The 24,474-nt window shown below is 38.0% G+C and overlaps 2 protein-coding genes across 4 annotated transcripts in view; both read left to right on the forward strand.

The window, feature by feature from the left end:
* LOC112256847 (collagen alpha-1(XXI) chain) overlaps positions 1-2,855 on the forward strand; it is a 63,498-nt gene extending 60,643 nt beyond the window's left edge. For all 3 annotated transcript variants that reach the window (XM_024430393.2, XM_042325594.1, XM_042325596.1), the window contains one exon: positions 838-2,855. In XM_024430393.2, coding sequence (XP_024286161.1) covers positions 838-1,028 — 191 coding nt within the window. In that variant the 3' untranslated portion in view covers positions 1,029-2,855. The remainder of the gene's footprint in view (positions 1-837) is intronic.
* Positions 2,856-5,012: 2,157 nt separating this feature from the next.
* On the forward strand, positions 5,013-20,037 carry LOC112256855 (bone morphogenetic protein 5). The gene is made up of 7 exons (XM_024430404.2): positions 5,013-6,110; positions 9,134-9,326; positions 13,359-13,507; positions 15,534-15,731; positions 17,439-17,515; positions 17,781-17,891; positions 18,518-20,037. The coding sequence occupies exons 1-7, from the start codon at positions 5,615-5,617 to the stop codon at positions 18,665-18,667; spliced, it is 1,374 nt and encodes a 457-aa protein (XP_024286172.1). The 5' UTR covers positions 5,013-5,614; the 3' UTR covers positions 18,668-20,037.
* The last annotated feature ends 4,437 nt before the right edge of the window (positions 20,038-24,474 follow it).

Genomic DNA, 24,474 nt, shown 5'->3' on the forward strand with positions numbered 1-24,474 from the left:
CTCAGACTGGGGTGAAGGTTTACCTTCCAACAGGACAACGACCCTAAGCACACAGCCAAGACAGACAAGGCAGGAGTGACTTCCGGACAAGTCTCTGAATGTCCTTGAGTGGCCCAGCCAGAACCCAGACATGAACCCGATCTAACATCTCTGGAGAGACCTGAAAAACGTTGTGCCACGACACTCCCTAGAGTGGGAGAAACTCCCCAAATACAGGTGTGCCAAGCTTGTTGCATCATACCCAAAAAGACTCCAGGCTGTAATTGCTGCCAAAGTAATTGCTGTGTTTCAACAAAGTACTAAATAAAGGGTCTGAATACTTCTGTAAATGTTATATTTCTGGGTTTAAACAAATATACATTTGCTAACATTTCTAAAAACCTGTTATGGGGTATTGTTTGTCGATTGATGAAGAAAAAAAATGATTAATCCATTTTAGAACAAGGGTGTAACATAACAAAATGTGGAAAAAGTCAAGGGGTCTGAATACTTTCCAATTGCACTGTATGTAATATCATTATTTCTACTTGGTTAGTCAAGATAGAAATGAAATCAGTACAATTATTTTCATATTGATGCGTCTGGGTCACTGCACAGTGTTCCAATCATGTCCTCAGTCCAAGCTGTTTGAGAGCACTTTCTAGGAGTCATTTCATGTCTATTGCAACCTGTTTTCAGAGCATTATGCAGATAAACACACTGTTCGCCTTTTGACATTAACTACTCCTATTCAGTAAAAACTGATCAAATAACAGGATTAGTAATTGTTGGCAACCAGTAGAACATGTTTTGGAACCACAAGAGAAACACTTCATTTGTAATGGTCTACTTTCCCAGGTCCAATGGGTCCCCAGGGAGACAGTAAACTAGGTCATCCAGGGAAACCAGGACCCCCTGGCCTAAACGGGGAGGAGGGGAAGAGAGGTAACCCTGGGGCCCCTGGCCAGCCAGGGGTGTGCCATCTATCCATGTGTTACGGTGTCATGATGAGGAGCAGGGATCCTTTTAGTAAAGGGCCAAACTATTGACCCAACATGGCAGCAGGCAGGCAATCGAACAGTCTAGAGTTGATGCATAACGCTCAAAGAAAAACAGCAAATCTTTCCAATCTCAGGAAGATCACATTTTTTACAGTGTATCCCCTCAGTCACGGAAACAGGAAGTACCTCTTAACATGTACAGCATATAGCAAAGATATCCATGTGCGTCCTTTCATGAGCTTTCTCAAGCCCAGTTTATACCCGGTTCTAACATTTGTCCTTTGTCCTGATCTTGTCTCATTCTGATTGTGCCCACATTTTTAGACAGGTGTAGACGATTAAAATATGCATTGTGATATGATTGGGATCAGATCTTCCTGACCCCCTTAGATAGTCAGGAACTCATTGTGTCTGGATATCTTACAAATGTAGAGGGATCTGGATAGTGAAACACTTTAAATCATCATTATCCCGCCTCCTAAAATCATTGACAGATGGCACCATTGACTTCCCACTGGGCACACACTGGTTGAATCAATGTTGATTCCACATAATTTCAATGAAATTACGCTGAACCAACTTGAAATAGACGCTGATTTGACGTCTGAGCCCAGTGGGTTATGCCGTCAATATGTCTTCATTCTGTTCTTGTCACATTCTGCTTTGTTATGTCACAAGCTCCATTTTGCTTTAAAGGGACAGTGTGAAGTCTACAGGAACAGCTACAGGGGAAAAATTGCACTATCCCTTTAAAGAATGATAGTAATTGCTCCTACATTTGGTTGATATCGGTTGGATTCTGGGGCAAATTGTAATCCAATGTTAAGAATTCTGCCCTGCTCAAACAAGTACACAGGAATAAAGGCCTGCACCTCCACTTGGACAGTGCTGATGATACCAATTTATTGCTATATACTGCCCCCTGGTGCTTTTTGTGCACCATACTTTCTGAATGGTCACCCAGAATTGTTCACCCCTAAATTTGTTTACAGTAATATATATGCAATGTTTAAACACCCGTATAATTATAATTTGTAAATTGATTAATGCAATTATTGTAAACAACATCTAAAGGGGGTGGCAGGGTAGCCTAGTGGTTAGAGTGTTGGATTAGTAACTGAAAGGTTGCAAGTTCGAATCCCCGAGCTGACAAGGTACAAATCTATTGTTCTGCCCCTGAACAGGCAGTTAACCCACTGTTCCTAGGCCGTCATTGAAAATAAGAATTTGTTCTTAATTGACTTGCCTAGTAAAATAAAGGTAAAAAATTAATTTAAAAAAGACATCTAAAGAAAGTTTCAGGGCAAATCTGTGAGCTTGCTACAGTATCTCTATAACAGAGGCTGCTATGTTCAAAAGCCCAATGTTTAATCATCTAAAACACAACCTTGTGAGCATTACTGAAATGTTTGTTATATTCCCTTTTTTCACAATAACTCGTTTGTGTATTGTATGAAAATACAGACATACGTATTTTTCTTAGGTAAAAAATAGCTAGTATAACAAATGTAAACCTGGGACATCCTATCTACTTTCAGTCAAAAGAGTGAGGGTGAAAAGAAACATGTTGACATCTTGACTTCATCTGAAGTTTGCTGTGTCTGTTGCAAATTCTTTTCTGTTAGTGCATATATGCCATTTATGTGCCTGAGTACCTTACCTTTCCGTACCATACCTAATGTTACCTTAGCCTAGCAAGTTTAAGTAATTTTGTTATTTATAAAACTGAGCTAATCGACTGTGTATGGGCTTTACCTGTGAGAGCTTGGTCTGTTTTATTTTTGCTGTGTCTGATTTTATTAAACAAAATTATGTTTAATTGTGACCTTTGCAGTGATTTTTGGTATCCTTAATTAAATCCTTTTTTATGACTTATGAAGATATTTTTGTTTTATTTCTTTGTGTGTTGTGTCATGCAAATTAAATAAGAATTCCACCATTTTGTTGTGTTACCGCCTGAATTTAAAATGTATTGAGATTGAGATTTTGTGTCCCTGGCCTACACACAATACCACATAATGCCAAAGTGGAATCATGTTTTTCCTCCAAAAAAGCAGACATTGAATATCCTTTTGAGCATGGTAAAGTAATTCCACTTTGGATGGTATATTAATTCACCCAGCCACTACAAAGAGTTCGTCCGTCCTAACTCAGTTGCTGGAGAAAAAGGAAACCTCTCAGGGATTTCACCATGAGCCCAATGTTGACCTTAAAACAGTTAGAGTTTAATGGCTGTGATAGGAGAAAACTGAAGATGGATCGACAACATTATAGTTACTCCACAATGCTAACCTAAATGACAGAGTGGACAAAGCAAGCATATACAGACTAAAATATTCCAAAACATACATCTTGTTTGCAACAAGGCACTAAAGTAAAACTGCAAAAAAATTGTCAAAGAAATTAAATTTATGTCCTGAACACAAAGTATTGTTTGTGGCAAATCCAACACAACACATCACTGACTACCACTCTTCATATTTTCAAGCATGGTGGTGGATGCATAATGTTAAGGGTATGCTTGTCATCGGCAAGTACTAGGGTGTTTTTGTGGGCTAAAAATAAACAAAATGGTGCTAAGCACAGGCAAAATCCTAGAGGAAAGCCTGATTTGGTCTGCTTTTCAACAGACAATGGGAGACAAATTCACCTTTCAGCAGGCTAATAACCTAAAACACAAGGCCAAATATACACTGGAGTTGCTTACCAAGATGATATTGAATGTTCCTGAGTGGCCTAGTTACAGTTTTGACTTAACCCGCTTGAAAATATATGGCAATACTTGAAAATGGTTGTCTAGCAATGATCAATAACCAACTTGACAGAGCTTGAAGCATTTTTAAAATAATAATTAAAATAATTAACTGTCCAATCAAAGTGGCCTGATGACTCAGGCAACCATCAAACACCCTGAAACCCAATGTATAACAAGTTGATGAATTAAATAAAATAAATGTTTAAAGAAATAAATTATATCCCTCAAACGAGCTTATAGTGAGTATTTTCGTAATGTCAACATGCCATCATAAAGGACTATTATTTAGGCTAGGCCAGGGTTTCCCAAACTCGATCTCTTTCTGTTTTAACAGATGATGTAGGAATCCTACACTAGATGGCGCAATGGGGTTATAATTCTGCAACTGAACTGTTAAATCATTTAATCAATGGGGTGATTAGTCAATTGAAATAAAAATAAATACTTTATACAACATGCCTTATGCTGTGATATGTCTTGAGGGTCATATTGACAGCACAGCTACTGCACCTGAGCCAACCAAAAACTGATAACTTGGACACTTGTATAATACATATTAATAATAATAAAGCTGAGGTGGGCCTAGTGTACAAAGTGGTTACAGGTTGATTTTGCATGTAATGTTAACTATTGCAATCAACCCCGTAAAAAGTGTATATTTTATATATAATATTTATATGAATTATAAAATATTTATATAATTAAATACCCAATCAATTATAATATTGTAAACCTGGCAAAGTATCCCATTTTTCACCGCATACACAGGCTTACACATGCCTTAAAAAATCTTCTTTGATACCCATTATTTAGCATTGTAATTACGACCATATTCCCAGGTAGGACAGGTGTTGGTTGAGGCCTCAGGATAACTTGCATACATGTCACACCTCACCAGCCCATTGTCTTCTCATCAAGGCAACGAGCTCAATTTTATTTTTTCCAGAGAATCAGAAAAATGTTACCTTTTGAAAATAGATGGGCCTATCCAAATAAGACATCGACCTACGTTGTATGTCGTCAAATATGAACGTTGATTGATAGATTTCTAGATTCAATTCATTTACAAATGTGCCTTCATCACCACCTAAAATTACACATAATCAAATTACGCATTTGTCCAAATGTCCTCTCCTAAAACGCACGGATTTGTCCAAACCTGTAGAGGTAATTAAATGGCCATGTTGTTCTTCTTTGACTCGTTAAGACAGGTTTCAGATTTCAAGTGTCTCCCCTTACACATCTGAGCTGCCACATTCATCTTCATGTCGGTTAAGTTTTATTGCGGCCGCTAGAGGTGGATGCAAAAACTTGGTCCTGGCTGGGTGGTATGGATTCATTGGATGGACAACAAGCTTCAACACATTTTCCAAAAACGTTACGCGCTGTGGCAACGAGTGGCAACGGGTGCTATTATATAGTCTAGTGATTTCCTCGACATCACTCAAAGGGGCTGTTATCTTTCTATTCAATGAAGGTGTTGGGCTTTTTCGACTTTTATGGGCGTACCTGCATGCTATTGTGTATAAGTGGAGTTAAAAGTGCGAGAGAATGTCACAATTCCACATTTGATGCGTCTACTTTGAAACATGTGACAGTGAGACATTGGATTTAAGCGGAGGACTCGAGAAAACTTGCTGCATGTCTGGAACTGGGACCTCACGCCGAAGAGAAGGGACAGCATATTGATGTGAGACTTCAAAGAACATCATTGCAGGCAGGCGCTCTCCTAAAAAGTGATGTGACATAGTAACCTGTATGTTATCCTGCAAGAAAACATTCAGAAATTGTGATATTTGTATTAAAATGGAGATCAATTTTATACACGAGTAACAACTGTATACCTGTGTAACATCATTATCAAACACATCATTGTAAGATGAGAGCCTTCATTCCTTTGAACCGGGCCACATTTGGACTTTTATGGAGCTGCTTGAGTTTTCTACACTGGGTTCATTGTGGTTTAGGGGACAACCATGTGCATTCTAGTTTTATTTACAGGAGATTGCGTAACCATGAACGGAGAGAGATTCAAAGAGAGATTCTCTCTATTTTGGGTTTACCACATCGTCCAAGGCCCTTTTCTCCAGGAAAACAAGCATCCTCAGCACCCCTGTTCATGCTTGACCTGTACAATGCCATGACTACTGAGGAGGAAGAAGGATTGGGAATACAAGAGGTTACAGGGAAAGGATTCAGCGGGAAGGCTCATGGAAACTCGCGTAAAGGGAACTACGGCTATCCGCAGGGATACACTCGTGTGGCGCAACCTTACCGCGCGGCCCCTCTGACGAGCCAAATCCCTCCACTCACTACATCTCACGACACCAACTATCTCAACGATGCTGATATGATTATGAGCTTTGTCAATTTAGGTAAGTAAAGTGAACTGACTTGAGAAAAGTTTCAAGCTGCCTGATTTATGCCTTGCGCTCCAGCACCATTTTTAAAAAATACAAAATATGGTGGCCACTGATAAACCACAGTATTTTAAGCCTTAGAATTGTCACATGACCTTCTCACTGCTAATATCTAAAGGCTTAGATTCGTTTATATATGATTAAAAACAATGTATATTGTCAGTACACAATGTCCTTCAATGCTGAAAACATATGCTTAGACCATGTTTTTTAAAATATATATATATAAAAAATACCAGGTAGATTCTCAAAATGTAAATTTAACAACCTTGATTATGTTAAAATGGATGATTATTTGTTTTTCTTGAATTTGATCTTAATCATTAGACTACAATACAAACCCTAAACATGTTAAACAAATATTCCCACAGTAGCCAATGTATGCATATTCATTTTGTTGCAGAAAATGATGATATTCAGTTACATTTACAATTAATAGGAGTTATAGGCCTTAATTTCCCGTTTGTCACCTATAGCAAGAACAATGCCACACTGCTCACAACTATGTTTGCAAATTCTCTTCAAAGGTCACAGTGCTGTTTGTCTGAGTAATATACATTTCATGGGTACTGTTTATGAAGTTAGAAGTCTTTTTCGAACTTAATATCAGATTCTACTTCAGCCTTTCAGATGCCTGATATTAATGCAGGACCATATTTACACGCTAAAACACTGGTAAAAGCACAAACAATCCACATTTTGAAGACCATATCCATGTTCTTTGAATAAGGTTTGAATAAGCAAAAGAAGAGTTTGTCAGGACATTCTTGAAATTCTCAACTCTATGGAGATCTTAAAATATTCAACTGCAATATCATCATGTCACACTTCCTCTAAAATACATACATTTTCTCTTAAACCGTCATATTTGACTTACCTAGGAAACAGGCCTTGTATTTTGAATAAATATATGTTTATCAAAATACTTCACAAAAGGCCCGCATTAGAGTATTTATATGTTTTGAAATTGTCAACATTTATTGTAGCGTAAAGAAAAGCTTTCTTATAATTTACACAATGTTTCATCAGTAGTTCTGACCTTTGACCCAGAAGTTCATAATAACTTATCAGATGACTGTCTGACCTTGGTTAAATTGGCCTTAATTATTTCCTGTTGTTAAAGAAAGGAAAGCGATTGAGTGAAGCCTGCACTTTTTCAGCACTTATTCCATGTGGCACTGGGTTTCGGCAGTTAGTTGTAAAGGCAGTAGCATTGTTAATTCGTTTTTGTGTCATTTTTCATTAAGCATTACGTTCCAATGGAGAGTGAAATGTGTATTTAAGGGATAGTACACCAGCGGTAATAAACAATAAAGTATAAGATTTGTTGTTAGGGAGCTAGTGAAATGTTATACTTGTTTACATGTGCTAGTATGATAAACAAAAATGACAGTTACAGCGGACACATCTTACAAAAAAGAGGCTTATAAAAAGATATAGCTAAGAGTGCTATAGCGTGAGCATGTAAAATGTATTAATGTGAAGGTGCTGTTGGATTTAAAATCCCTCACCTTGGTCTGTCACATCTGTTTCCACTTAGAACTGCATGGCATGTACACAGTCAGCCTTGAAAGCTCTGTGCTCTCATTCTGGGGACAGTCAGTGGTAAAGTGTACAATGAGACTACACAAGTATTACTACTACAGCGATAATTGACTTCACTACACTAATGCTACTACTAACTCCTATAATACTAATAGTTGTAGCATAGAAGTATGTTGTGATTATTATTGATTATTAGATCATTTACGTGATGTATTCACAAAAATGCATCTTCACTCTTGTCGACATAACAATGAGAAATTATGCAAAATATGTATACATTCTCAACTTCCTCTTCTTCCAAATTGTAATTAAAAATGAATTCCATAAACAAAGTTAATTCTCTGAAACAGTGGCAGACACTTTTTAGTGAGTCAAACCACCTTCCCAATTAATCTGCAGCTATCTGACACTTGAAATGCTTCACTTCTGCTTCACATTACTGGCCATAGCTAATCATGGTGCAAGTCCAATCTGTAACAGGCAGAACTGACCCCTGACCTTTGTGTGTTAAGCAACCACAGACCTTCACTGTAGATAAACTATCAGTGAAATGGACTCACTGACTCTATGATTTCACTGGCTGTGCCAGAACACTAACACACCTCAACTCCCAATCCTTTTATGCTGCTATTTAGCAACAGTGTTGGATGGTTAGCTGTCACTTTGTGTCTTCTTGACTGCATAATGGCATGCCTTTGATTGCAGACAGGGTTGAAAATACACTCTGCTCGTCTTTGCTCTTCTTTGTTTGTGTTTTTCTATTGATAATTACGTAACATTTTTTATGTGCACATTTTATATTCAGTATAAACTCGTTCATCATTGTCCTCAGATAAAACAAGTTTAAACAAATTGGTCAGAGAAAGATAAATATGGGTTTCCTGTGTCAAACACGGCGAATGTATTGTATAGGAACTACAGGAGGTCAATATTAGGTTGGCAAATGAGGTCAAAATAGTCACTCAAATCTTGTCAAAAAAGTCTGTCTGGTCTCTTTTTGTCACGTTGAGGGGCAGACGAAAGTGTCTTTAATTGAAATCAGCCTGTTTTTCTTAACTGACAGCCCATTCATCATGGGCAGAGAATGCAGTTCGGCACACAGTGGAGGGCCTGTCTGGAAACTGCTACCTGTACTCAGTTGACTGATTAAATGGACTGGAGAGTGCTTTTGTTGGAGTCAAAATGTTTGGATTTGCTTTTGGAATGTGAAAACATTTGATAAATTACCTTTTTTCAGTTAGGTAGGTTACTGCTGGCACACCACATTCTGTCTGTGCAACACATTTTGTATCTATTGTGGCTCAGGGAAGGTATCAGTAATAATAATCACTGATCTGAATCACTAATCTGAAGGCTTATGCATTGCCACTCTAAATATTATGCAGTTATGCAAATCCTCTATTTAGTCCTCATGGACCAGTCTTCTTTTTCAGTGGAGAAAGACAAAGATTTCTCCCATCAGCGGAGACACTACAAGGAGTTTCGTTTCGACCTGACTCAGATCCCAGAGGGAGAGGCGGTGACTGCTGCTGAGTTTCGGATCTATAAAGATGGCAGTCATGCCCGCTATGAGAACATTACCCTGAAGGTCACCATCTACCAGGTCATCAAGGAATATCAAAACAAGTAAGCACCATCTGACCTTCATTTCAACACCCCCAAATCATCCCAATTCATTTAAAAAATATATATAAAGTACACCATCACTTTGGAAATTCTTGTGGAATGGGATATACATTCAGCCATGTACATTTAAAATTCTCTCTGCAGAAACAGAATATATTGAAGGCTACCTATAGAATAAATTGACCTTTATATTCTTTATGATTTGCATAAAGTTCCACATGGTAGTTTTTCTCAAACAGTACTGTGTACAGTAGAGTATCCTTAACATCCAGTTGTATAACTCTTTAGACTGTCACTGTAAATTGTGTCTAAATGTAAATGTTATGAACTGAATTGTCTTTTGTATGTAATTGATCATTCTATGGTTTAGAGTGGTGGATTCCTCAGTCAAAAACCTATACGAAGGGAAGAGAAAGCACATCTTATTCTGTTTAACTGAGAGGAACCAGTCATCTCGAATGTCCCCTATTATTGTTTATAGGCATCCTGAATCACTGTACATAAAAGGTGCAGTCATGTGAGTTTACAAACCAGTTTGCCTTGTTCGACCGTAGCCTTTTTGCCAGATAGAGAATCACAATGGTTGCTGATTTGGGTTTTGATGCAGGATATTTTGAGAATGGAAGAACTCTTTATCATATGTGAGATGTAATCTCTCAGTGATATAGTTGTAAATGTATTTTCAAATAAATACTTTAATGAATGAATTAATCAATACATCAATCAGCCAATCAATTAACCAATCAATCAATCAACCAACCAATCTATCAATCACCATAGCATAAAAGGGAACCTAACACATTGTGAAATTGAACACAGCTTAAAGGGCCAGTCAGCAGTTGCTACATCCATTTTTGGACTTATAAATGAACTACGTATACCTATTGATTCTTGAAGAATATGACTTATAAGTGTCTTACTCTTATAAGTGTCTTACTCTAATGTTTGCAAACAAAGTAAATGTAAACAAACACTATATAGCCTTAAAACTTGGTTAGAACTATAATTTTGATACCATGGATGTCCTTGTATCCATAGCTCTGTCTATGAATTTGAGAGTTCTCCAGCCCCATCTCTCAGCTTTTAACCAAAACCAAGGCAGAGATACCGTTTGGTTATTGTTTCTCCTGCCGATTGCCACTTTGAATTTTTTTACATTTATTTATTACAATTAATTTTTTTAGAGGGTAGATCAGCTATAATATTGCAGATGGATTGTGGCTTCCATCAATGTATTTGTCTCCATCATTTCCAATCCCCCATATATTTTTTGTGTAAAAAAAAAATATATATATAAAATATATTTTCCTTTATTATTTTCCCCTTACCCTACCACCCCTCCCCTAATTTGAGTAAACTAATGGACAACAACACTTAGGCTTCTACTTCCAGCTTATACATACTATATACATTTTACGGACACATTATATTTTACAATAGTTATCTTTTGTTTATTTTTAGTCGCATCCTTCAGCTCCACTCTGACTGTCACTTTAAATGAGTTTCGAATTTGTGAATGGATGCATTTGAAAGTGGCTGTCTTTAGATAACATTGTCTAAAGTTGAGCATCTGCACTTGGGGACATGCTTGTGTCAGCGTAATCCTAGGGAGGCTTTCAAATGTCCCTTTCAAACCTGCACTGTTCTGTGAAACACTTGAGGCAGGCAATTAGACAGAAAATAAAAGACATCCTGTTTACACTAGCACATCATGGAAGTTTGGAAGGACTTTATCCTGATTCATGTGCTTATTTCAAGTGTCTTCAAGAAGGTCATTTGTCTCCTTTGAATTATAAAATCATGACCTGATATACACGTTTGGTGTTAGATTGGTAAGTGACACAAAGTAATCAGAAATGCTACGAAATGGAAGCTTGTCTTATATATTATAATTTAGAAGCTTAATTAACTATACCTTTGTTTTATCTTAACTTTGTTTCCAAATGGGGGAGAAAATCTGGGAGGGATTAAGGGCTATGTTAAGGTTATTTGTATGTTTCCTTTCTTTTGTTAACTAAAAACATCCATTGTGCTGTTTATATTATATGTCTTCTATGGAAATCAAAGTAGTAGCTGTGGTAAATGCAGTCAGTAGCCTACACAGCTTGGTGTATGATGAAACAATCTTTTAAGATGAAGCAAACAAGAAAGGAGGCAATAAGCCTGTGTTTATATGGGCAGCCCAAATCTGATCTTTTACCCAATTATTGGCAAAATATCAGAATTGGGCTGCCTGTGTAAACAGACTCAGCAACATGGTTAGGCATACATTCTGGTCCAATTATGTTTTTCCTTTGATTAAGACCAAACATACATTTGGACTTTATTTGCATTTGGGCATGAATAATATGTTTTCAATAAGTTATTGAAACTTTGGAACAAACATACATTTCCATTTGCACATGTTAACTAAATAAATCGATTTAATCTATGAATTCTACAGTTTATCTTTGCTTGGTCTACAAGTGTTCTATATTCAGTACTTAACTTGGGTAGGAGCTCACCAGAGTTGAAGACCGGCACCTCAAATGTTCTACTGCTTGAGCTCCTGTTCCTCTTATAGAATATAAGCTCAAAGGTGTTGTGGAGTTCCTGCACCTAAATATAAACAGTACCAGCACCCAAAATGAGTACCGGAACCTATTTCACTCCAAGTCAAGCACTGCCTATATTGCTCTCCTTTCATCTGACTGACTATTTGTGAACCTCATCCTTGTATCTCCAACCTTGTTCCGCCTCATTCTCACCACACCGGGCCCTTACAAATATAGTCCACGGATAAAGCTTTTCCATTAGCATGTTCACCACTTGTGAAGCCTCGGAAGTCCATCAGTTATCACTCCTCCTGGTCTATGTGTTGCCTGTCAGGCGGCTTGCTGCATCCCAGTTCAGTTGAAGCCATGTGGGCCCATTAGGGGCTGCCTAGGGGGCTCCCATCATAACCCTCATGCCCACCTGCTTCTCTTAACAATGTTCCGGAAGTGGGAAGCCGTGACATAGCTGAACACACAGGGGTCTACTTAAAGCAGGGCCCACATTCACTGGCCAAATATGTGTGAGGCTGATTGAAGGGGAGATATGACCCTCTTGGGCTTTTCTGGAGGTCCTAGTCATTGAACTCTCCCATCTGAAGCCCCAGGCCCCAGTCATCGCATTCTCTTTTATGGCTCACCGAGGTCTGGAGCCATCACACATTTAGCTCCTCAGCTCCTAACCGTGACTTTTCGGCTTGATAAACATTATTCAGAGTTTCACAGTTCAGCACCTTTTTCTCTGCTCCTGCCCCAAGGAGCCATCATTAAGCCGGTGTTGAACTGCTCAACGGTTCAGTCACATATGGTTTAAAATTGGTGGTAGAGCAAAGACAAATCTGTTACTTAAATGTGTTTTTTCACTGCTTGGAAATTATAGCCTTGAGTACATACATGACTGGTTGATTAATATCCTGCTTATCCATATTTTGTGCGGTTGTGAAAACAGATTGTCTCTAATCCGGCTAAAGAGTCATTAGGCACTCCTTATAGAGAGGAGTATATTTCAGAGAAATGTCAAAATATGGGGCTTAAAGGATAGAGCACATGGAACAACAAATTTAACTAGTAAGATATATTTTTGTCAAAGGATGTTTTTGGCTCAGATCTAAGAGAGAAAGCTGGAATAAATTGCATGATGTAGTGATTATTTAATGATACTTTGTTTATGTAATGATTTCCAATATGGCAGGTCAGGGCCTCATTAATTGTTTGACTGCTTCCAAGTCTAAACGACCCAGAGGAAGCATGTGTTCTCTCTTTGTGTGGCCCTTGCAAGTTTTAACAACACTAAGGTGCATAAACAGGAATTTCATGATTAGTTCCAGAGCTCAAAGAGCAGAGTGAGGTCCGTCAATTATATCACCCCTGTGTTAAATATTTTTTATCCAGTAAATCAAAGTTTACCCATAGTAATATATGTGTATTGCCATCTGTCAAGTTATCACATGCATTCACTTGTTATTTTTTATTGATTTTATATAAATGTTTTCCTTAACAGGGATGCAGAGACATTCTTGTTGGATTCCAAAAAGATCAAGGCCTCTGATGGGGGCTGGCTGGTCTTTGACATCACAGCCACCAGTAACCACTGGGTGCTGAACCCACTGCAGAACATGGGTCTGCAGCTCTCTGTGGAGACTTTGGATGGTAAGGGAAACACTATTTTTAATCTGCCTTTGTTGTTGTAGGGAATTAAATATAGAAAAGCAGTTAAACGTTGTAGTTACCCCAGGCTTCAAAAGTAGTTTGCCTTGAAATTATTTTTTTGTAATTCAGTAGACACTCTTATCCAGGTAAGGAACAACCAGGCTTGGTCAATCCAGGAATGTATCTTTGCATACAGATTGGCAAGAGAAATTTCCATCAAAACAATGTAGGCCAGGACTGTTCAATGTCAGTCCTGGAGGGCCAAAAAACCTCTGTCCAAATCTGGTGTGCCAACTGTAGCCATTGAAAGTGCTGAGAAATGGGGTGAGATTCTGGATAAACTCTCAGTGTTCTTGATGAGCTGCACAGCTCTGATGACACCACCGGGGAGCCAGACTAGGAGAGAGTTGCAGTAATCCAAGCAAGATGATGAGTGACTGGTCTAGGAGCTGTGTTAAATAGCTTGTGAGAAATTAGTAGATATTCACTGATGCCTTAGAGCAGGCTTCCCCAATAGGCGGCCCGTGTGCCAAATTCGGCCCGTGGGTGATTTTATTTGGCCCCCAAGTTTTCTGAGCAAAACAATTAAAATATATAAAAAATATGTAATTTTTGATCTTGGACATAAAATATTGTAAAATCAACAGGAAATTAAAGTGATTTTAATTTAGGAAATCTGTTCCCAAGTATTCCCCCGCATAAATAGAGGCAGATGTGATTGTATCTCAATGTAATCAAGGATTGAAATTATTCTGTTTTTGTGGGTTCTTGCGGTCAATTTGCAGTGTACAAATTATTTATATGTTCCGTCCCCCAACCATCCGCTCAATGAAAAATCTGCCCGCTGCTGAATGTAATTGGGGGACACTACTTTAGAGGCAGTCTCTACCGGACCGAGTCATTGATGTTCTCTGTGAAAGAAAGAGAGACCTGGTTTTCCAAGGTCACACCCAGGTTCTTTGCCATCTTGGAAGGAGACACAGCTGTCCATAGAGGAGAGGACAGGCCTGTGTTGTCAAGGTTTGAGGTTGAGATGTTGATGTTTATCAGACATGAAGAGATACATACCATATCATAACCTGTGTGTCAGACGAGAGAAGGACAGATAGCATTGTGTGCCCTATGCATAGCAAAGGTAGGATAATCCCTGTGAAGAGAAAACAGAGCCCAGTGACTGACTGCGAGATCAATAGGGGAAGGAGAACTGACCCCAGGGGAACACCTGTTGCTTGGTTTCATGTCGAGGACAGATCATTTTCATGTCACGTAGTAGGAGAGATCATCCTGAGATGCCCATCCCTCATAGAGGTGGGGCTTCAGAACAGCATCTGATATTTCACATGTCAAAAGAGGCTTAAAAGATTAAGGCAGTTTTAGATACATTTTTCCTTTTTTTAAAGCACAATGTTAACGTTACAGAGTTTATTTGGATAATAATGCATGTTAACTATCATAAATTGAGCCATAATTCCTGCATCTAAGATTGGAGAAACATCAAATGTTTTTCATTTTTTTCATTGGTAGAAGTTTTTTTTGTGTGTGGGGAAATGAGGAAAACATTTCAAAACCCAAAGGAGTACCTGACTGTTTTAACAATTATGACAAGAATACTAGGAAGACGGATATTTTTATCTTTTTTAAAACTACAAGACATTGATGGAATGTTCTTTGGGATTATCTATGAATCAGATACATTAGCTGATGACATATGAAAATAAATTAAATAATAAATGATCTTTGTGGTTTGTGTGTTTTCCTCCATTTAGTATGATATATTACGTTACGTTAGGTTATGAATGGAATAGCGGTCATATAGCAGTCGTACAATATCATACAAATTGGAAAACGGAACTTATCATACGTCTTTGCTCATATGAACAATGCAAGCTTCCAAAATATACTCTAATGACACCGTTTTACCCTATTTTGTTGTGTTTAATTGCTCCCTTAAATTAAAGCATTTGATTAGACAGGATCTAATTATGCTTCTGTTTGCTGCTATTCACATTGCTTGTTGTTTTAAAAGGACGGAGTATAAACATGAAGTCTGCTGGCATCGTTGGAAGGAATGGGCCACAATCCAAACAGCCATTCCTAGTGTCATTCTTCAAGGCCAGTGAAGTGTTGTTGCGCTCTGTCAGGGCTGCTGGTGGAAAGAGAAAGAACCACAACCGCAACAAATCAGGTGGTCAACAGGAATCACCACGGGCACCCAAAAGTGGAGGTGGGCTTATTAAACTACACTCTCAGAAAAAAAGGTACCGAATTGTACTTAAAGGGGTACAAACGCTTGTCACTGTAGTGGTACCCTGTAAGGTATGTCCATTGTAACATTAGTTATAGGTAAATAATTGTACCCTTGCAGATTGTACCTTAAAAGAGACAAAATGTAGCATTTGCCTTTTTAGGGTACCACCACATTCTTTTTAAGTGGCAAAAATGTACTTCTTTTCTATAACAAGTCCCTCAAGTGTACATGTCTCTCCACCATCCCACTTCGGACACAATTCAGGGGGTAGCCTGACCAGGACTCAAACCTGAATCCAGCGACTGTCAAGCCAACACCTTAACCATTACACCACCTTTTGACAAAGTTACTCAGTGTTGGGTTAATATAAATTACAGCTCCTTTCTTGTCACATAAGTAAGCCTTTATAAAGACTTCAGAACTGGCAAAGGATATGCTCAAACTTTAATTAACATAACCATAGACCACTTAAACTGGCACATCACTTCCACTCACAGGTGGCCCAAAATAACTAACTTAAAGCCACGTCCCCACTAAGCCACGCCTCCATTGATTATACTTTTATGTTCAAAATAAATAGATTATTTGCACATGTACCCTAAAAAGTACCAAATAGTACCAAGTGAGATCATATATGTACCTCTGAAGGTATTTTTATCTTTTGTACCCCAAGAAACAATACTGTACCCTAACTGTACCCTTTTCTTCTGAGAGTGAACCATCATTGAAATTGTTTTGGGTTTGGACCGGTGTAGGTTGGCAAATTTACTTCAGATAATGAAACACCTTTTGAGGTTGATGGCAAACCTTACAGTCCCATTTGTTATTCCCTGTCAGTGCATTAAAACAGTCTGTTACACACTCCAGGATGTTATGTCTACTCAAGCAGCCTCTTGTTGCCAAGGAGCCTTGTTTTGACTGCATGCTGCTCCAATTAATGGATCAAAAGTCTAAATAATCTACTGCAGGAAAGATGGAGCTCCGGGATCGGCAACTCCAGTCCTCATGGGCCCGATTGGTGTCACACTTTTGCCACAGCCAACACACCTGACTCCAATATTCAACTTATTTAGAATACAATTAGTTTTATCAGCTGTGTTTGATAGGCATTGGGGGAATGTGTGACACCCCTTCAGCCCCTGAGGACTGGAGTTGCCCATCTCTGATGTAGATCAATATAAAACAGATACATTTTCAAAATAGTAAACCTACCTGCCTAATCTATTACCTCTTTCAGGTCCTCATAAAGATGGTATATGGATATGAATATGTACTAATCACCTCACACAACTACTCTAGCTAAGCTACACAGAACGTCCACAATGACCATCTCAGTTAGTTCTTTTAATTTGGCTGTAATTCTTTGACAGCTGTTTTTAACTGATGTGGTTCAGTGCATTAGGGATACCCAGTCAACACCCCTTCAGTGGCCACATGAATGTAATAACCATACATGAGTTGGTGCTGCTATTTGCTGTTAGCAGTTTGGTAATATTTCATGAATAATTGATTTGGTGTTCATTTCCTATTGTCAAAAAATAATTGTACTGTGGGCAAACAATATACCACAGTGCTCACAGGTGCTGTATGAAAGAAAAAACTCATGTCTACAACTACAGTATATAATAGCCTAATGATAAACTTGCAGACTTGAGGGATTAATTCATTGTTTGTTGTTTTCAGATCATAACACCAGTGAGCAAAAACAAGCCTGCAAGAAGCATGAACTTTACGTCAGCTTCCGAGACTTAGGATGGCAGGTAGGAAAGATGGAACACTATTTGAACCATACCATATCTACTCTACATAAGCATGGCAGAGCTTAATGTCACAAGTGGTCATAGCATGTGTGTTACAAATATGTGTGTGTAAAAAGCCCCTCTTTTAGTTTCAACTATTGTATTAAATGCAGTAGACCAGAAACAGACAGACTTAAGAAAACACATCAAGTGTCAATAAAGTGTCTTCAATATTAAAGAGGAGGACTTTGATGCTTATTTTGTATTTTCTTTATTCTATTTGAAGGACTGGATTATTGCACCGGAAGGTTATGCTGCTTTTTACTGCGATGGGGAATGTTCCTTTCCACTCAATGCACATATGAATGCGACAAATCACGCCATTGTGCAAACCCTGGTATGTAAAAAAAAAACTCAAAAGATGCTCATTTCCCATGAATTCATATTGAATTGCTTAATTGCTGGATTAATTCCACACCATATTGATTTTCTAAGCTGCACAAACTGCAGCTTTGGGTTGTTCCACCAATTATCTGGGTCGTTCCACCAATTCAGTACAACTTTGATTTCACCTAATTGTAATATTCTGTCATAAACAGCACATGTTCAACTTAATAAAAAACAAGTTTAACACGTTTTCTCACGAGGTAAAAAAAAAAGTAACAGGGTTGACTTTGTCAAAGCAACAAAATAGCGAAGTGTTTACAATGATGATGAAAACATGGAGATATTTTGGGGTCAAGTGGGTTAAAATCCTAGAAGTCACAGAGGGACATGTCAAAATGCAGAATGTTGTCACTTATGCAAGTCTTCATTCATGTAAAAAAAAAAAAAAAAAAGATTTATTGAATTCTCCATGTGGTCTATATTAAGCAGGCTATTCATTTAATATACCAGCCTTTTAAAAATCAATATCGGTGCACAATTCCTACTTAAAATATCAAAAGGGATGCAAAAGGCACTATTTTCGCGGGAATGACCAATCTCCTTTGTATACTCAGTCCTTTCTATTTGCTTCCACAGGTCCATCTGATGTTCCCTGACAATGTGCCAAAGCCATGCTGTGCACCGACCAAGCTGAACGCTATATCTGTGCTTTACTTTGATGACAGCTCAAATGTCATCCTCAAAAAATACAGAAACATGGTTGTTAGGTCATGTGGTTGCCATTAATGGGCAAGCAGGATTGTATTTCAGATATGTGGTATTGCTGGAAAAGTTCATATCAATATAGATAGATCTGAATGTGTGTTGTGCTGTACAGTATTATGTATATATTAGTTTTATGAACTTATTTATTTCCCCCTATTTTTGTGATAACACTCAATATTGTACAATGAGTATTAGTCCATGTATATTTGACATCACTTAGCACTCTCTCCTGTAGGCCATAGCGAACATATACAATTACATTGTAATAGTTATAGCATTTCATTGTACATCTTAGTAAAAGGAAACCTCTCTATAATATCAATATTTTGGATCTTATTGTTTATTGGATACGGTTCAACAAAGTATATCAGTCTTTCCAAAATATTGCTTTATTCAAGCACACCGATATCACTGTTTTTCAAACTGTTACATTGGATTTCATTTTCAAACCATTGTTTAAACTATTATAACCACTCAAAAAAGGTTTACATATTGCTGCTACAGTTAAATGAGGTCATATTTTAGGACATACCAGTTGAACATGTTTTGTGTAGCTATCTTTTTTCAAATATAGTGTCAATTATTGCATCAACATTGTATTATTATGGTTTTATAAGCACATTGTAGCCTATACTAGCTTACATGTATGCAACTTGCAACACTCTCTTTGATTTCTCCTTTAGATGTGTTAAAAGCAGAATCTGTATTCATGTAATTTGAGTAACAGCCTGGCACAACATCAATCACATTAAAGGTATGATGTAAAATAGTAAATTAAGTATTTCAAATAGGACTCCTTGAATAACACTCTAGGGTTTTTCCTCTGGCCTTGACGTTAATCATGTTTACACTGTACACAGGCATCAAATAGTCTATCATAAAATCTATAGTTAGACTTCTGGCTATAAAATATATGTATATATCATGCTTTCTATCAAATAAGTTATGCTGAAAGGTACTTCCTCTACGTCAAATATGTCATGCATTCTGTTGAATATATCTTTCCATAGCATTCACTGAAAAAACATGAGGACTGGCCTGCTATATTCTCAGACCCAGGAAATGTCATAGTTCAGTAACAGTCTATTGTAGGAATATATGAGAACTAGACAAAAGTTGTGGAGTAGCTCCCTAAAAATGTACTTTACGGCCAGTATATATTTTCATTTTACATACGCAATACATAATGAATGAAACTACTCTAAGAAAATACATTGTTTGCCCAATTGTGGTAATATCACTGTTATTTTTGTATTATTATGGATATTATATTATTGTTGTCATGTTGTTATGCTTCATAATAATTTGAGTAATATATGTTTGGGAAAAGTACATGTTATTGTATTATTAGTGTGTGGCTTATATATTATTAAATGAACTTTTTGAAAATATTGCTTTCAAATACTTTCAATGTTTTATAAACTAAACCAAAACACTTTAAATAGTTAACAGAAAACTTACATTCCTTAAAAGATTTTCCATTTTAACTTGAAAATAACTGTCTTTTTTCCACCCTCAAGGGCCCTAAAACACCAAGCCCACCTTATAGAAACTCAATTGACAAACATATCTTTATTCTATAGACTTCAATGCCTCTTTTTTTCCTCCAGCTGCCAGCCTCCAGGTTGTCTTCGTGTATTAGTGTTTGGAATTCTATGGATGTTTTATGTTGCCGGACTACCGTCTGAGATTTATAAATGTTTGACATGTATGATATAAACATAGGGGTCCACCCAGGGAACCTGTAAATCTGCGGTGTTGTGAGAGAGTGCTAGTATTTAGTGGTGCTGGGAGCTTTGAGCAGAGCTCTGCTCTCTCCTGACAGGGAGGATTACAACATCCTATTTGTTGCTGTGTGTGGTGATCTACAGTCACTAGGCACGAAAGAGGCATCCCTCCTATTTTGGAGAATGTAGAATAAATATATAGTTTAGACCATACAGTGCCCAGATGTTTTACCATTACATTATTGATTGATGCATTGTATATATCAGTAACATCAGGGTTTGAGTTACAGTGGTGGGATAGCAGTGCTTGTTGTTGTGCTGTGCTCATCTTTGCAAGCACTAAATCATGAAAGGTACTTGAGCCCTGCCAAGCAGCTGTTGGTAAGCCCCATTGTGCATGGGGTTGCCATAGAGAAGTGACCGTTTTAAATCAACTAGCTAGGACATTCAAGCTATTAGGAAGATAACTGCCAAGAGGGAGAATATCTAAATGTATTCTGTTTAATCTGTTACACACAAACACTTTGGAGACACAATTCAGTTCAAGACAGTTCTGATTTTCTAACTACTGACAGTGCCCTCCTGTCTTCCGAGATAAAAAGAGAAACACCTCTTATATCAGGGCTATGATTTTTGACATAGTTGCCATTCCAGCTCCCACTTAGCTGAAATGGAAAAAAATAACAAATAGTTAACCATTGAGGAAATAGCCCCTAATAACCACTAACACAACAAGAGCTGGATTGATTGAAACTTAGACATGTTTATGCAGTATACATAAAGTATATTATTCATGTATTATTTATGCAGTAGCCTAGCGGCAGGTAGCCTAGCAGTTAGAGAGGCGAGCCAGCAACCAGAGGGCTGACAGTTTGAATCCCAGGTCTGACAGGAAAAATCAGGTGCAAACAACCAGAGAGTTGTTGGTATGAAATCCTAGATGGCGTTGCATGCGGTTGTGCCCTTGAGCAAGGCACTTAAAACCCCACAACATCTGCTCCACTGGCACCATAGTAGGCTTTGGCAGCCCACTGCTCCAACCTCTCCAACATGTGTATGTGTGGCTTTCGGAGGGGTCGGGATAAAGCGGAAGCGAAATATCCTTTGGACCTTCTGTACAATGGGACGAATAAAGTCAGCTTAATCTACTTCTCACACACACAAATTGTATTCTGGAAGCTGGAAGCTTGCACCTGTAAAGTGAGCAGATCAGGGACAAATCAAAGAACGTTATATCAACAGGTGCATACACTCCCCTGACTAATGACAAGCTCTCACGATAGTGGCTCACTTATGAAATGAGAGCAGAGTCCTGGGATGACTAGGTCTTGCATTCACCCCTGGTCTGACAAATCAGTCCAAGTAGGGCTTCCTGAAGAGTGTGAGAGAACGTGCCACTTTCAGAGAAGTCCTTTGGTTGCCCAGGGATGTTCAGTACACTTGGAAATGTAGGTAACCAAAGGGATTAGGTTAAAGATTAATATGTATTTACACAACTGTATTGACATTCACCGAACACAGGAAATGTACTTTTTCTTCCCTCACCCTCCCCTTTTTATAGCATTTTTTCTCACGTGGCAGAACATTGAGTGACTGTGTTTCACTTAATTAAAAACAGTGACCTGCCTGCCCAGATGTTATGCGCGCTCCATCGAAAAAGAGTGTTGACATTTAATGAATATAAGAGGCCACCTGCTAACTTAACTAAGGATGATTTGCATTCCTGTGGCCTGTTGCCTGGCATGATTACTTCTAGCACTTCACAATCCCATCTACTGTTTAATATCATGGATTCTTTCCAATCCAGCTACACTTCTCCCACTCTATAACGTATGGGGCTAGGATGAATGAGCTCCTATTTTAAGGAACTCTCAGCAAGTATACAGGCTTCTTAGTGTAAACCCCCCGACCACATGAAAGGAAAGGGAAACAGTTGCCACACTGAGGGCGGATTGATACACTGCCCCCTTCCCCTTGGGAGGGCCCCAAGCTGAATTACAGCCTGCAGTGAGTCAGAGGTGCCCTGCCACCCATCACATCAACAACCCTCTACTCTGAGACACACCACAAAACGGCTGCTCTGAAAACAGACATAAAACAACGCATGACAATCCTCTAAAGTTTGTATAGGGTGTTTTTCTTTCTTTGCCGAAGAATGTTACAATCACGAATCATCCTTCAATTCCTATGGTTTCATGGTCATGGTTAACTTAGGTCGTCCTCATTTAGCATGTTATGCCTTTTGAAATAACTAAGACAATGGATAACAGAATATATTGCTGTTTAATATTCTAAGTTATTCTATAATCTTATTCTGGTTTTTGGAGATGTCAATCAGCTCCTTTATATCTAATGCTTTGTAAGCATGTAAACAGTAGCAACCCTGCACTGCACACAGTGCTGATGAAATGTCAGTTTTGTGTTTCAGCGCTCTCAGTACGGTCACTCTGTTGATTTAATATATAAAACAGACCCACCAGTACCAGCAGTTGCTCAGGAACATAGTTTCATCTTGTTCAGCAAATGTGTTATACTGAGCAGAGGAAGCTGCTCCTGAGATGGCCCATCCATCACATGGGGATGGTCTGAATTGCTATGTGTTGATTGTGTGGTTCTCTCTGTAATGTTCAAAACATAAGTCACAGAAAGCATGTGGTTCTACGTCAGAACAGATGTATTAGAACACAGAAAACGAACACTATACAGGGGTTTTTGTATCCTTGTAAGGCACAAGTAGGGTAGGGACATTTGATTTAATGTTTCAATTACCATCCCTCAGTTTCAATGTTGGAATTGAAGACCATTAGGTAGAAGGTAGACTTTTTCCTGTGCATTGTGAATCGTGAAACAGCACAACACCATTACATTGTACTTGTAGAACCTGGTGAAGTGCAGTAGTAACATGACAGGTAATCTCTTGTTTGTGCAATCAGTTCTCATCATAATTTATTATTTTAGCAGATATACAGTATTTTATAACAACATAAGTGTCACCAAATGCCTCAATATGGCTGGCTGACACATTTCTGAGGTTGCGTAATATCCCCGCTATAGACGGTGGAAGAAGGCGTTATGAAGAATAATACGTGGGAAAGGGGAAAACAACACTGTGTGAAGTTCTGATTCAAATAAAATATCCTTAACCCTAAAAACGGCAACATATTTCGACCCCTAAAAGTGCCAACAGGGGTCATTTTTTTTACCCCAAATTGGAAATTATGGCAAAAAGACACTTTCTGTCAAACAGTAATGTTTTTTATTGTTTTGTAACATAAATAAATAGTTTACATTCCCCAAAATAATCATATGAGACTGACAGGCTGAATTCTGTTTTATGTAGCAAACTTTTTTCATTGGATAAAAGTAAAGACTCAGAGCTAAAAAAAAAATGGTATATCATACCCTACATTTGAAGAACAATGGAAAGTAATTCTGCTTTAAAAGTTAATAAACTTGTAACCCCACTTTTGAAAAAAATGACCCTTGAATGTTTTGGTACACCTACTGGAGAGCTCTTCTGTGTCTACACCCCGCTTAGCATCTTTCCCACCCTCTTAAGCTTTAGCCCCACCCATCTCTTTAAGGATTCACATGTGATGCCATGTACTAAACAATCAAAGATTTCAGGACGAAACGCTGAATTATACTACGTCTATTGACCGTTGTTGCAGTGACATCATTAAACATTCTATTGTTGTCCGAAATCAAACTTGTCATTATCGTTATTAAAAAGTATGAACACAAAAACTACAGGCTGCATAACATCAGCAGCTTGGTGGTCCAAATTAGCATAACTGGTGTATTTTAACACCAATAACCCCACCTGTTTAAAAATGTATTTAGTATATGTCAATCTAGCAAACCAGGAAACTAAAAGCAACTTTCAAAACAATGTTTTGGTTTGTTTCTAGCTTGTCAGCTAGCTAGCTAACGTTAAGTTATAAAAAAATAAAAAATAAAAGCAGGGCATTCTACAGGGTGAATTTTAGAACTTGGACACTGTCTCGTTGGCCTAACGTTATATTCTAATTTGAGTTTGGTGCAGGTCATGTTGTTCTTCACATTACTGTCGCTGGTACACACATACTATATCAAATAAAA

Source organism: Oncorhynchus tshawytscha, linkage group LG01, assembly GCF_018296145.1.
Source record: "Oncorhynchus tshawytscha isolate Ot180627B linkage group LG01, Otsh_v2.0, whole genome shotgun sequence".
NCBI lineage: Eukaryota > Metazoa > Chordata > Actinopteri > Salmoniformes > Salmonidae > Oncorhynchus > Oncorhynchus tshawytscha.